Source organism: Rhea pennata, chromosome 1 (genome assembly GCF_028389875.1).
Source record: "Rhea pennata isolate bPtePen1 chromosome 1, bPtePen1.pri, whole genome shotgun sequence".
Lineage (NCBI taxonomy): Eukaryota > Metazoa > Chordata > Aves > Rheiformes > Rheidae > Rhea > Rhea pennata.
In genome coordinates, this window is record NC_084663.1 from 15,816,441 (window position 1) to 15,832,112 (window position 15,672).

At 36.6% G+C, this 15,672-nt stretch overlaps 1 protein-coding gene across 2 annotated transcripts in view; it reads left to right on the forward strand.

The window, feature by feature from the left end:
- The window catches only part of DUS4L (dihydrouridine synthase 4 like), a 41,229-nt gene extending 30,363 nt beyond the window's left edge, over positions 1 to 10,866 (forward strand). For both annotated transcript variants that reach the window (XM_062582306.1, XM_062582296.1), the window contains 3 exons: positions 322 to 433; positions 8,394 to 8,494; positions 9,917 to 10,866. In XM_062582306.1, the coding sequence (XP_062438290.1) occupies positions 322 to 433; positions 8,394 to 8,494; positions 9,917 to 9,955 (252 nt within the window). In that variant the 3' untranslated portion in view covers positions 9,956 to 10,866. The remainder of the gene's footprint in view (positions 1 to 321; positions 434 to 8,393; positions 8,495 to 9,916) is intronic.
- Positions 10,867 to 15,672: the final 4,806 nt, after the last annotated feature.

A 15,672-nucleotide genomic window follows, 5' to 3' on the forward strand; every position in this document is an offset into this window, starting at 1 on the left:
GGGTCTGTCACTTGCAGTATTTGTCTTTTCAAAAAGCCTTTTATAGCCTAAACAGAAGTTGTGGGCTTGATTCAGAGATTGTCATGCAGGAGACTATACATACTATTACAACTCTTCACATCAACTTAAAACATTGAGCTTATTTTTTCCAGTGTTCTTTTTTGTTTTGTTTTAGAGTGACTAAGTACCTGCCTGTTCTATAGGCATTTTGCAAGATCAAAGCTGACGTTCTGTTTTTTTTTTTGTATTAATATCTTAGGCTAATTAAACCAAAACTAACTGCAGTAACTATGTTTGTTTGTTTGCTTGTTTCTCTAATAGGCCTTGAAAGAAAAGGGGAGCAGTAAAAAGAAAGAGTCAGGAGAAGCAACCGATGAGAAACTGAAGAAAGAAATTGAACATTTGAAAGCAGAGCTACAGAAGACATCAGATGGTAAATAAATATTGGTTAGGAGTTTTTTTGCAATTAATAAAAAGAAAATTTCAACATTATAGATCAAAAATTTTATCTAGGTGTAGCATTAACTGACTTCGTCAGTTAATGGAATACTTTTCTTTAATTTTTCTGTTTTTTTTCTCCATTTGACCAGGATCTTTATAACATACTATCACTATCTTTACCTTTCTCTGTTTTCCATTATGAAAATAGATGTTGTAATTTTAGCATCATAGCTATAGTTATTCTTAATTTGAACTGCTATATTTAAGTGATGTTGACTTGTCCTAATCAATGATATGCTGGATAAGTTATAAATTACTTGTTGCTGAAGGCATCAAATTGATCTTTCCTGTCATATGTAGCAGGCAATCTCTGTATAAAAGGGGACATACATAGTTGAAGTTTTTTGTGTAATACAGCTTTTAGGTTAGGTAGCATATAAGTTTTTGACTAGTATTCTAAATGTCTCCTGCAACAGAGGCATTAGGTTTTATGGGGTTTGGGAGGGGACTTGGGGGGGGGGGGGGTCAATCTACTAGGAAATGTTCCTTGTGGTTTGTAGTGCAACATTTTTGCTAGCATCTAAACATTTCCATGTTTAATGTTTAGATTGTCAAAGCTGCTTTCTTAGGAATCTGAATTAAGACAGAAGCAGATTTTACCTGTTTGCTTTTGTCGTATTTGGATCTGCCAAGGTGTGTAATGCTTATGAACACCTGCCCATCTGAAATTAATGTTTTTAAGATAACACTGCTTGTGACCTTGCAAGCATTAATCAGATGTTCAGGCTATTACAAAATATATATTTTCATGATAGTGCATATCATGTTGTCATCAAAACATAGTAGTACTTTCATGTTACATAGCACTGCTACAAAGCTGCAAAAATAGCAACTCCAAATAATTTATGAATCATTTTTCATTATCCACTGAGAAGACGGAGAAGAACTGCAGAGCAGCTGTTTTCAGCCTGACTTGAAGCAACAAAAATCTTTAAATAGAGGGTCTCATTAATTCACATTCCCAGGCAGGTTTGATTGTGGGTTTTCCCCTCTCCTGCTGTTCCCTTAAGAAAGGGAGGAAAGCTGCCTTTGAAGTGACAGGATCAATGAAAAATGTAAATGTATATTTTTTAGTTAACTAACTGGGGGTATGTAACATTAATATAATGTAAGCTTTTCAGTCAGGAATGCTATAGAAAGCTAAGGAATAAATAGATTTACCACATGCTGCTTTAGCAACGTTCTCCCTGCATGCTGTTGTCTACCCAAAAGGTGTATAAATTAAGGCATGCTTCAGGCTTTTGTTAGGGGTAAAAGTTGGAGAGAGGGTCTTTTTAAGGAATGAGTCAGAAAATAATTTCAACATCATCCTTCCTCGCTTCCACCCGACCCCCAGAAAAAAACAAACAGAAAACTCCATGGTTACGTTAATTGCCATCAACAGCAAGACAGTGTTATGGTGTGTCTTATGTTTTTGTAGCTTTTCTTGCACTTCAATTGAGCCAACCAATAGCCAGCAAGGCTGAAGTACTTGATAATAAATCTTTAGACACAGCTTTCTGTGGAGAGTTAGAGGTTTCATGGGAATTGAACCTAATGGTTTCTTTTGAAACTTCTGCAACTCAGCAGGTAAACGTTAAGTTTTATGCCCAATAAGTATGGGTAATGCATTGCCCAAAATCAAAGTTAAGATTAAAAAGAGTTAAGGCAAGCTTTTCAGTTTGTTGCATGCCACTGAGTTTGCATGACTGAAGTTATCTTTCTTTTGTGCCCACAGAGTCATATCCCTGATGTTTTTTGTGGAAGTTTTGCATTTTGTTTTGTTTTGTTTTGGGGGGGAGGTAGGGGTGGGTGGATTGATGTCCCCTACCCATGAAACAAAGCAAAACTAGTATAAGTAAAATCTTTCCCGGTGTGGTTTTTTCTTTTTTTTTTCTTTTTTTTTCCCTGCTCTGTCAGTAAGAGCCTTTTTTCCTATTGTTTTGCTGCTTCAATGGAAAAACGTATCTGATCTTTTGCAGCAAGCAGTTTCAAGTAACTTTTGCTCTGGTCTGATCTGATCTGGTGTGGTGATAGAATGAAAAGAAGAGTATCTCAACAGAGCAGCACTCAGAAAGACTCCTGATTGAAAATTTGCTTCAAGTATTAGTACCTCAGTTTAATATCAGATCAGTACTTTGACTTTAGGGGAGATCTGAATTTTCTGTGAGGTTTTGATGTAGTATTTACTACTACTAGCAGAGCAAATACTGTGTATGTCCTCTTCCTGTATTTCTGCCTCAAATTGTAACATAGACAGTGATTATTGCAGACTTTCAGGAGATTCAGCTGTAATTTTTCAGTTTTCTACCTTTTATGTGGAAACTAAAGTCTACTTTATCTTTTTGGCTAATTAACCGTAAGTAAGATTCTAAGTTAGGAAGATATTTTGCTACTTACTATGTTTTGCGCGGGAGCAGATGGAGAGTGAAAAGACAAGGGAAAAAGAAACTAAGTAAAAATTACTACAATCTGAAGAAAGATTGGAAATGAGGTGAAAAATGTTTCAGCCAAGTAAAATTTATTTTCAGACTTTATTTTCCTTTCCTCATTGAGCTCCTATTTCACTTTGAGGAAGTAAAGGAAAGGGGGCTTTTTCTTTCTTTTATTGCAGACTCACATACTGGGGGCTTTATAGGCACCCAGCAGTTTCAGAGCCTAAATCCATTTTTAGCATACCTGGACATGTAATAACATGACTTTTGAGAAACCTTCTGAGATGGCATTTTATTGATACACATGTATTATGAAAAATGTCTCACTAGTGTCTAGGAATAAATATGATCACTCTTAGGATTTGGTAAGCCAGGATGCAGAGTTGAGAGAATGTTTCTCATACTGCACATTAAATACATCTTTGACAAAATGTTGGCTTGGGTAATTAAAGGCTGTCAGTGCTATCAGACTGACAGGATTTTTCTGGGTAAAGAATAGGTGATGTGATAGTGGTGCTGGTGGTAAGCATCTGTAATCCAGACTTGCAGCAGTATTATTTTTTTTTTCCTGGAAAATACGGTGTTTCCCCAGTTTTTATTCATGTAAAATGCTAATTGTGGCAAGTATCATAACTGTAAGTACTAGTATGTTCCTCTCTCTCATTTTGATAGTTTTGGAAATTATCCAAAAACATACCACGAAGTAAACCATCTGCAGCTAGAGAAGAGATCAGACTCAGAGAAGTTTCGTAAAGCACCTTTCCTTACAGTTTTAGGATCGGAGTAGAAGGGAGAGTGAAGAGCAAAAAACTTTTCAGTGCCATAACTTTCTTTTCTCACTCGCAGATCCCTCACTGAAAATGTTGACCATTGAAATGTCCGTTATTATGGGGCCCTTTGGGCAGAGGGAGACTTCTGAAATGCTGCACTGACTCACTTTCTTGCTATCTCAGGTCATCTTTTTGCCAACACTGTCCACGTGTATGGTAAAAGCTACAGCTCTATTTACACAACAGAAATTTATACAGAAGAGTAAGCAGAAGTCTATTGCAGCAGAACAGACTGTTGGCAAATTCCTGTCCAGTTTATTGACCTCTCACTCTTCTAGTAGTATTTCATGACAAATGATGTGCACCAGAAGTTTCCACCTATATCTGTATCATATAATGGGCATTATGGTCCCCGGCACCTGTGTGCAGTTACTGAGCTGTGACCTTACGACATCTTTGAGTGGAGTCTGTCAGGCCACATTGAGAAGAAATCTGGAGATAACATTTCTTTGTCTGCCATTTGAATGCCATTAGCATTTCACTCTCTGTACTTTATTGAATAGTTCATCATTTAGGTGCTTTTGAACTGCAGTCCAGGTCTTTCTGAAAAAAAGTTTTTATTAATATGTTTCGTTGTCCTAAGCATATTGTAGAGCAGGAGATAATTCTGATGAAACTTTTCTGTGTGCTTTAATCAGGTTTGTTTTGCATACAGAATTTGACAGAAGTGTTTTTTTTTCGTAGTTGCATAGCAGGGTAGGAGACAGGAGTAGGAAAGCAACAACTGGCGTGGAGGGCTATTTTTGGAACAGCTTTTCATTGTTGGCTGTTCTAAAAGATTCTGCGTGTACAGGTATACAACTGTTGCTTAAAAACCCTGAGATTATTAAATATTGGGAAGATACAAACAATTAAAGCAGACATTGTGAATGCATTCTGTAAAACTGTTGCCACTAGTGAGAGTTCAACTGGGCCTTTGTGTCCGTATAGTCTCATATATGAAAATTATATTTATGTAGAGTTCTATAGAAGCACTCCAGTTAAAAAAGGGAAAAACAAACAAAACTCTTTATCAGCTTTCTTTTGTAAGCAGAGAATATGAGATAAAAGTCAGTTAAATGAATTATCCAGGGTATCATGTTATTGAGCCAATGACAGAGGGAGGTTTAGAATCAAAGTCCATTTTACTTAACTTTGCTTTTTAAGTGCTAGATCACAGCCATGGTGGGACCCATTGCACAATGTCAAGTACAACACAAGTTGATATTCGTATTTGTTAATTCGAAGGGAATTGTATATAGCAAGCAAGATTTTGTTTTACAAGGCCCTTTGTAGCATGCTAAGATGATGTAAAATCACTTTGTAATAGTGTTTCATTTGAGATTAAGTTACTTGGAGCAATTTGTGTAGTTTTTTGGCCTTGCCTCCTCCTTTTTTTTTTTTTTTTTTTTTTTTTAATTTATCTGACCGTTATATCTTAAGGACTGAATTGAGAATTAGTCTGGAATTAACTGACTGGAGTTGTGTTCCCAGCTTTACAGCATATTTGTTGGCTATCTAAGGTGAATCTCTTCTCCCATCTGTGCCTGAATTCTTAACTTGAATAGCCCTTTCTCAACTTCATAAAAGCTTGAAGACTCTCAAAGCAAAGGGATCTTTTATAGTCTTAGAGTAGTTCAGTTCATTTGGGTTTTAGAAGTTGTACTATGAGCAATGCTAATTTTAAGTTCCAGACTATGCTAAATTTACTTAGTAGCAAGCACTGTAAGCCAGGTGATTTAGCCAGCCAAGAACTAGCAGCTGTGCAGCAGAATGCCTGAAGAATCACTGTACAGTTTTTTCTACTATTCTATTCTCTATCTTTGCTGAAATGAAATAATAGAATTGCTACAGCTACTGGTGGATGGTGACATCTTCGATTTTATTCCTTGTCTTGCATCAACTTCAGAGGAATCCAATCTCTGAAGTAATCTGTTTATCCTTGAACAGGATACAGAGAATATGGTAAGGGAAATGCAAGTTCTGTATTTCTCCCTGACTGTAGATAATATATTAGTTTATGGATTTGTAGTCACATGCTTAAGTGTAAAGGGATAAAGTTTTCCATAAATGTCTTCAGTTATTATGCAGATTTAATAATTTTTCTTTGCTTTAAGAGGAGAGAGGGTTGAAAAAGGATGGTTTGCCTTTCACAATATTGGAGCTGGATTCCAGTTTCGGGATTTACCAGCTATTTCTCTTGCTGTTTGCATTAACGTGGAAGCAGCATCTCTCACCTGATGGTTGCTCATGCATTTACTTGGTAGGCACGCTCTGCTGTTGGGTTTTGCTTGCTTCCAGAGCAGTTTTTCCATCTCCTGCAAGGCAAAGTGAAAAGCCATGTGGAAACCAGAAAAAAATGTACTGCACACACAGTGTTTTCTATTTTGTGCAGGTTGAGCATTTATATGATGCAATCTGTATGACAGAAAGAATGTGCCTGTACAATTGATCTAACTGTATTGCGTTGTGTGGATGGTCTCCACTGGTTTGATAAGACATCCAGAGAACTTGGCATGCTGAGGAACTCATGCTCTCGAAGGTGTGACACTCCTTTTTATTGTGTGGCCTCAACAGGAATGAAGTTGATTTTCTTGTCCACAGCCAGCGGAGGTGGAAGGGACAATCTGATCTTTGTTTTTTCCTCTTCTAGGGTTAGGTGAGGTATTTCTGTCATATACTTGTTTTGCTCAAAACAGTGAAACAATGTGGTGGGTAGTGTCCTTTCTTGATCTACAGATACGTTTAGATATTTTGTTCATATTTTAGAGATACGGTTGTTTCTAGTTGCAGCTATAGTATGCTGCTACTTGTAAAACAGCCAAATAGTATTAGATCAATGACATTGAATTATGATTTCTTCAGAAATGTCATATATTCCACTGTAACTGTGGACAAGAATGATTAAAAAAAGAGCAAGATTGTTTTCTGTTTAGCAGATCAGTGAAGAGGCAAAATGGCATATGTGTGTTTTTGTATACAGCTTGAAGATAAGTATTTTATCAAATTTTAATATGCTTATTATAGTGTGTAGCATATTTAAACAACAACAAGAGAAGAGAGATAGTCATGAAGTAAGAGAGTAAATGTGGTGGGGTTCAACGTGTCAGATGTGTGGAAACGATGGCTATTCCAAATACCAAGACCCTTGGAAAAAGTTCCTGCATCGGTGCTGTCTAGATTGCATTAAAGGGCAGGGAACATCTGTGTAAGAGTAAGGGAGAGAAAGAATGAATGTTGAGAGGCGGGATGACTTTCAGCCACGTTGGAATTGATAGGATTGACTGTAATTAATTTCAGTAGATCAGAATTTCTGTCTAGGTAAATGTCAGATTACTGAAAGACCACTGTAGGCTTTTAAAACAAGAATGACTGAAATCTAGACATTCAGGTTAATAATAGAGGAAAAGATTGAATGAATAGCAAAAATACTATGATAAGGAGCCTTTTTGCATGTAGGGGGATGTTCAGGATCTCTGCGTCCTGGAGTCCCAGGACTCTGACTTGCGAACAAGCTCCTAAAGTGAAATATGGCTCAGACTAGCATGGTTGTAGCTAGGAGCTAAAGAAGAACAAACCTAGTTACTTGTCTTCTGAGAACAGATTCTATACAGACGTACTGCAGTTCTTGAATATTTCAGAGGTGTCTGGGGAAGAGCAGTCATCATCAGGGAGCTTGCGGTCACAGTGCTGGAACAAGGGAAATAGCAAATGCTGCCTTTTTTTTTCTGGTACCATTGAGATCGTTTTTAGGACGTAGCTCTATGAAGGTAGCCTTATGGGTCGTAATAGTGTTTTTCTGTTGTAGCAGGAGTAAGTCAAGTTTTAGGGTGTCTGTGCTGCTAAAGCAGAGGCATATAAAGATACCAGAAATACCTATAGCAGAGCAATGTAAAGATATCTAAATGACCTTACTTGAATGTTTGCATAACAGTTTAGGAGTAAGATCCTTTATGAAGCTTTATGCTGATTTAATCTGCATTGTAAATTAGCCCCCTGTAGAGGCCTGGGCTATTTTGTACTGCAACATAGATTTACTTTGTTTATTACTGTTTAGACTATAGTGGGGAAAAAATACTTTCAGAATCCTTTAGCAATTACTTTTTGTCATGTTAAAAGCCTATTTATAGCTGTCTAGCCCTCCCCCCCTACTGCCTTCTCATGCATAAAATGATGCTTCTAATGAATAATCTCAAGCATGATAAAATATATATATTAAAAAAAAAAGATGGGAAAAGGAGACTAAGGGAACTACACACCTGTAATTATTTTTTTTTTTTTCATTTGATAGACACAGCTACTTTGCTAAAATCCTGCTCAGTATTTGAGTTCTATCTTCCTTTTGGAAGGAGGAGTTTGGTTTTAGGGTTATAGAGTTTTGGTTTTCTGGAGCTATCCCCTGCGATGTGACAGATGACTGCACTGTCACTAATTTGTGACTTTCAACAGACAGTGGTTTATTAGTCTTGCCCTTACCGTTCCCACAGCCTCCTCCTACTTCTTGTGCTGCTGTTCCTGAATACATCTGCCATTCTCCTTCCCCTTCCTCCTCCCCCCCAATCTCTTCCTATATCAGTCTGTGATGCTCTGTTTGAAGATACTTGACTGGGGCTCTGAGGAACTGCAGGAGTACAGTAACAAGTAAAACACAAATTCTGCTATTTTACAGCTCACCTCAAGGTAACTAATGAACTGACAGCAGTTAAAAAGCAGTCTGAAGGCCTTAAAAGAGAATATGACCGTCTCATGAAAGAACATGAACAGCTTCAGGTAGGTGGTTCTGGTTCACTATATGAACACAATGTTCTGAAATTGTACCAGCAAAATTATGCTAGTTGCATGTTTATTATGCAAGAGAATTTAACAAAATCTTCAGTATAGCATAAAGTTACGCTGGACAACACTCCTTAAAACTTGATCAAAACAGTAAAATTTTGTCCTTCAGGAAATGGAAGGAAAAAATGCTAGCGCTTTTTTTTTCCCCCGCTTCATACGAGAAAGTTCAGATCACTGATAGACTTAGTTTTGCTGTCACTTTTGAGTTAAGATTCAGATAGTTTTGCGTACCAGAATCAAATGGAAAGCTTCAAGAAGTGATAAGATTAGTGTGTGTGGTATAGACATGGTTTACAAGAGTAATTCTGTTTTGCTTTGTTTGTTCTTTAAACATTCTTTTGCAACACTTGTATTGCAAATGTTGCAATACTATTGATACACAAAAACAAGACAAAAAAAAAACAAACACGAACCTAGGCTACAAACAAGCTAGTCTAAAACTTTAAGCTGAAGTTTAAAATACTAAAAGGAAACATTAACAAGCAAAAGCTGAATTAGCTTGGTAGGGTTTGTGTGCATGCATGGCTATAATACGCAGAATATATACAATAATTATTTCTGCTAGAACAGTGAGCACCACTCATTCCTAAAGGTAACTGACAGGTGTTTGTGTGTTCCGTGCCTAACATCTGGTCCAGCTTGTTTTGGCTGAAATGTAAATGAACAGGCGCTCATTTTTCTTGATACAAGTAGTGATGTGGGAGAAAATATATTTTTGATGTTAAAATTCTGGTGACCAGCTTTTCAAGAAAAGCAATTTGTTGCTCCTGCTGGAAAAGAAGAATGCAAATTTAAGCTGGATGTAATCATTCCTCTTTAGTGTGTGGCTCAGCTTACTGATCCACAACCTCGCCCTGAACTATGGAGACTGCTCAATTGGTCTCTGTGTTCCAGAGTTAAGACCACCGTCCATGTCCTATCTTTGTTGTGCTCCCCTGTGTAATGACCCGTAGTAGTACTGCTGCATTTCTTGTGGTCTAGAACACACATCCTTACAGTTTTCTATGTTTACCTGTGAATGAAAAGAACATAAGGTACTGAGCACACAGTAGATACAACTCCTAGAGATAAATCAGTTGACAGAGCTTGCTGAAAAGGATTTTTTTTTAGTCTGCTGCATAGTTCAAATCTGACACAAATAAGGAGAAGTAGTAGGCTATATGGCTGCTACTGTATTGGGATCAAAGTGGATGTGCTAGTTGGAGTAGTGTTGATGGTACTACAGCCTTGAAGAGTGTATAGTGAGCAAATTGCATGTGAGTGCAGGAAGGGCAAATAGTAGACCAGTTGTCTGCAGACAACAGTTTGTGATCTTGCCAAATGTAAAATGTGACTTTTCAATCTATCTGTTTTCAGCACGGTTTAGGTGAAGCAGAAGACAAGAAAGATTTGTAGTGCATCTGAGACAGATGGCCTTGGTACAGTTGCTTCGATGTGAAGTCTTGTGTGTTTAGACTCCTGATGCGTATATGAAACAAACTTCATTTTGTGAAAAGAACATGCACTGCAGGTCACTGTTAGATTCCTCTAATATATCTTGGTTGCCAGTATATTCTTTGCTGCTATTAAAATATTAAGTGGCTTACCAGATTTACAGAGCTTGTCACTGCACTTGTGAGGAAAACCATGAAAAATCTTTCAATTCCATGTGGAGCAACTTGGCTGCTCTCCAAGCTTTTGCCTTCCAAAACAGTAAGAGATCATGCACCATTTGCTTGTAGCATTTGACGGAGGTTATATATCACGCTAAATCATGAACACACAATTAGACAAACCTCCTTGGCAACACTATTAGGAGTCTGCAGAAATTTAGTTACCAGTGGGTTGAAGAAGACTGAAAGCTTTTCATCAAGCATTCCACTTCTGTGGAAAATTGAATGACAATCAATTTTAAAAAATAAAATTGCATTGCTAAATCCATCTCTCACTAGCTTGTAACTTTCACTTAGCCATGTGGATGAATGTATTTTTACAAATAACATCTTGCATGCCTTTGGTTTATTCTTCTTAAATACATTGAGTTATTTCAGTTTTCATAACGAAAGTTTTGGGTTGGTTGATATTGGCATTCTATATTTTTTCACTGTTTACATCTGTTTACTCTTTACATGCCACCTAACTTCTCTTGCCTTTCTGAGTAAAAATTATTTTTAAATGGTGGTTGGTTTGTTTTCTTCATGGATACTATACCTCAAAAGCCCTTTGTGGCAATCTGAAAGTTGTTTTGAGTATCTTTTTTGTTAATTGGTTTCAATTTGTATTTGAAAGTTGGATATGTTTATTATATTAAAGGGATTGTTTAAGTTCATGAGTTTCTGCGCTTATTCATGTAAATCTCACCTGGCATGCTGTCTCATCAGAGTTAATGGGTATATATGCAAAAAGAGCAAAATACGTTTCTAGCCTGTTGATACTTAAGTTTTCCTGCAAATACAGCTTTCCTCACAGAATAGTTTTGAGTACTCTGGAAATTAGCTACACTGAAATTCTAAACTAAACAAATCCTATTAAGTATTATGAAGCATTAAATAAGGAGGCATATATTTAAAAAATGTTTATTTTAAAAAATGATTCATCATTACAGGAGAGATGGTATAGAATGTCTCCTGAGAGATTCTAGGAGATGAGAAATTGTTTCTTTGTATCAAAAATTTCATAAAAGACTCCAGGTTTAAAAAAAAAAATGTTTTGGTGATATGGTTGAATGCATCTTCACTGAGGTTTGGGGTTTTTTTTCTAAACATATTGAAATACTTAAAATGATGGCAGAATATTATGCCAGTCTTGCATCTTGCAGTCTGATCTAAAGACTGTGTTTGGAAGCCTGGGTGATACATGTCCATTCAAGAAGATTAGTTCTGGAGATCAAAGGCTGAAATGTCTGTGGATCTTTCAGTTTTTATGAGCCTATAGAGTAGATACAGTCTCTCTGCTCTAAATAGTAAAATAATATAAAATGACATTAAGAATATCCAGAGATATAAAACCAAGTGCTTTTTTTTAGTACTAGAGCTAATGTTACTGAAGAAAGTGACCAGTTTTTCCTACTTTTAGAACCAAAACAAAGCATACTTGCTTGTTGCTTACTGCAGTTATCTACTTACTAAATTTCAAGTATATCCACCTAATTATTTAGTTATATAGGAAGAAAATAAGCAAGTTAAAAAGAAAGACATCATGCACTGAACTCTTCATCCTCAAAAATATATCTTAGAAAAAAAAAGATTGGAACAGAAAGTAGTTTTGAGTGCACTGATAATATCAATACTTCTGGAGTCCAGATTCATTATAGGAATTGTTACTGTAGAGCATAACTGAACCTTAAAAAACGAACATACAGTGCTGCGTACCTATCTCTCAGTTAAACATTGAAAGTGATGCCTAGTGTTTTTAAACATGCAATGTTCATGTTGTCACATTCAACACTTGATGCGCATGCAGTGCCCTCTGTAATTACATCAGTTGCATTAGCATGGCAGTTTCCTGCTGGCTTATTTGAAGGTGGTGATCCACTTGCTGAGAGGTGGAAGAGAAAAAGTTTTTTAAAAATGTGTATCAGGTTAGAGAAATTTTTTCACTAATTAAAAATTAGGGATTGCTTGAAACCTGCAGACTTCCTACTTTGCCTCTGATTGCTTCTTCTGTGTCATGTCCATTAGCTGAATAATTTACCAAATGAATTTCCCTGAAGTGTGATGCGATAGTTGTAGTCTTTCTGCTGTTGCTTCTGGATGGTCACATGTGTTTGATTATCACTTGCTCAGCTCTTTAGACTTCTAAAACCACCTAGATTTGTTCTCAGAAGAATAATTTTTTGTTACTCAAATAGAATTACATTTTGTAGTATCTGTATTCTTGAAAAGAGCATTCAAGACATGAATATTTTTCTTTTGTAAAACTAGAAGTCTAAACAGTATATCTGGAAATTCCAGTGGATGGTAAGTTTCTCTGAAATATCTAGTATTTGTATTGTCTTAAAATACTTCATACATTTTTCAGTGCCTGAAGGAGTCTGAATTGATGAATTTTAAGTAGTATTTTCTCATCAGTAATATTTTAATTTGTAATTGATGTCCAAGGAAAGAACAAACAAAAATTTCACCTTTAACTCCTAATCTCTCAGGCTCTTTGGTCAGATTATCCGTGTTTGCTTATTTTCTAGGATGCAGTTAAGTCAAACCTCTGCTAGTACTGATAGAGTCAAAATTACTTCCTGTACTCTCATTTGACGGTTAATTTAATTCTGAGTATGTCTGCAGAAGTAAGCATTTAAAGTTCTTCATACTCTAACTACTTCTAATTTCACAGTAATTGTCTTTGGTAATATTTTGGGGCTTTTTTCCTCCTCTTTACATAGCAGGAATGTGCATTTTCAGTATTAGGTAGGAAAGCACTTGAGTATTAATTGTGAAAATATTTGCACAGATTTTTATTGATAGTAGCTTTTCAAAAAGTTCTGAGATGTGTTGTTGTTTCTTTTTTTAATAGTAAACTCCTTTTGTGGCTGAGTCAAGAAAGCAGTGAAGTGATGGGTTCATGAGAACTGTCCTGAATATTGGACCTAAATATATGTTTAGGTGTTTCCTTAAATGAGAGTACCCCTAGGTAGAAAGAGTTTTTTTTTTCCCTCCATTTTTTTTGCAACAAAGGTCTGATTCTTTAATAAGTTGAAGAGTTTTCTGAAAATATATTTTTGCATTAGAACTAGGTGTATTCACTGCAACAGTAGACCCTAGCTCTGCATCCTAACTGCAAGGTTACTGTGGTGTCCTAGCTTGTTTTGAGGGGCAAAAGCTCTGGTTTTTTGCTCAGTGTTGGCAATAACACTTAGGTTTGTTTCCTGCACATGTGAAGGTATTGTAAAAACAAGTATTACATGGTTATCGCAGTTCTCTAGTATTCCTCGAAGTGCTGAATTTACTTTGTAAGCCGTTTGGGATAGAAATCCTTATTTTACTTTGTTTTTGTACAGTAATCCTGATGGCAAATCTAGTGGAGGTTCCTATGTAAAATAATGATTTTACGGATAAGAGCTGAGTTGGAGAACCAACATGTATGTCTTTCCGTTGTCCATTTGTGTTAATTATACATGGTCTAAAAACAGTTCTGAAGCTGAGCATTCACAGTCCTGGAAGAATGTGGAATGTTTTGTTTTCTATGGTAAAACGTAATACTTGTTTCACTCCTGAAGCATTTTGCAAGTAAGACTAGGCATTGCGAAGTGCGTCAGTGCATTCTGAGGAAAATGAGAGCAGTTCCTTTGGTTTTGTGTCTGTCATAGTGAAGTACGTTAGTGGTCCTCACAATACCAGAAATTCCTAGTATCATCCACAAGTGCAAATCTCCCCTAGAAGGATGTTGCTACTCCATCTCCTGCTGTGGGAGGGCTGAATACCATGTTCCTAAAGACCAGTACCTTTATATACCAGAGAATTCCTTTGCTAGCTCTGCTGAGGTAGTCTTGCTCTATGCTGGCATAATCAAGTTTAGCATGTCCAGATTCTCAAATACACTTGCATGCATCAGGACTTGGCAAGTGAGAACCTACCTCTATTGAAGAGGGCGAGTTAGATACAAGAGCTAGCATGGTTATTGAAGGTGAGGCAATACTGAAGCCAACTACTAGGTGAAATGAGTCTTCTCTGAAATTGCACTTGTCAGGGAATTGGACACCAGTTGCAGCTGTAATAATGGTATGTCTGCAAGACATGGATTGTAGCTTAAATTCCTTCCTCTGTTCTGCTGCCTGAGATCAGACTATCCATGCAGTCTGATTGGGTTTACTTTTTTCTTTGAAAATATAGCCAGAAGAGGCAATAGTTTTGGTGATAATTAGGTTTTGCAAGCTGTGTCTACGAAAGAAACCCTGACCTTCCTCTGAAGGTGCTGATCCACCACTTCCCTTTTGAGTTGAAGGCACTGTGTAGGAAGAGAGTAAGCAAGAGGGATCATTATTCTTAGCTGTTGAGGACAAAATCCTAGGCTTTGACTTCGGCATTTGCATTTAGGACTTGGGAGAGGAATATATATATATATGGATGGATGTATAGTAGTACTGTAGGCAAAGACTTGGAAACACACTGTGTATCCATCTTAGCTTTGTTCATCTTGCATCAAATGCAAAATGAAGATGATCTTATTAGGAAATAGTAACAAGGTGAACAAAAGAATTTAGAAAAAAAAGATGTAATTTCAAGCAAAGAAAAAGGAAGAATATTAAGGTTAAAAAAGGAAACGAAGAACCTGCCTTCTAGGTTTAAGGTTCAGTGTTCCAAGGAAAAAGGGTACCAAGTGGGGCAGGATGCTGAATGGGGGCAACAATGTTGCAGGTCAGAAGCTCATGGGTCTGATTTCAGAGGTCTGCCTCTGTGTGCAGGATCCATTCTGATCTAGTTTGCACTCTATCCTCTTCCACTATTTTTTTTCCAAATATTGATAAGTGTATGGAATGTTACACAGATGGAGTTTTATATTCAGTTTCTTGTCCTCCAACATACGTGCTTATGTCTTTCCACTATGCATGGTTCTAGAGTTCTGCACATCACCTATGAGATACTAAACCTGAGTTCAATTCAGCCAGACACCTACTTGAGGAAATGAATTTGCAAAGACCATGAGTTGCAATTGATTCAGATTCTTCTGACTTTTATGTTCTGATATGAATTGCCATGTTCAGTATGAATTATTCTTTCTTGATATCATCTAGTTCTCTGCTTAAAATCCTAGTTAAATAAATAATAAAGTAATCTTAGTTTTGTGGATGTTCTAGGAGAAAAGAATATACAATACACATCTAGTCCTGAAAATTTAGTTTGTCCTTCATTTATAACATAAAATACAACTATGTGGGCTTCCTAGGCTATTCTTAGCTTTAATGATTAATCTAAAATGAGTCATGCCTTCTGGAGTCATTTCATTGTCCTTGCATTCATTTTAGCACAAAAGATGTTACCACAACGGCTTTTCAGAGTTTGGAGTGGATTCTAAATCAGTGATGATTTAATTTTGATGCTGAGATTACTGTATGTGCTTTAGCATATGTCTATCTGAATTAAATTACTATTCTGTTTTCCGGCCTTCATTGCATATCCCCATAGTATTATCTGCTGTGA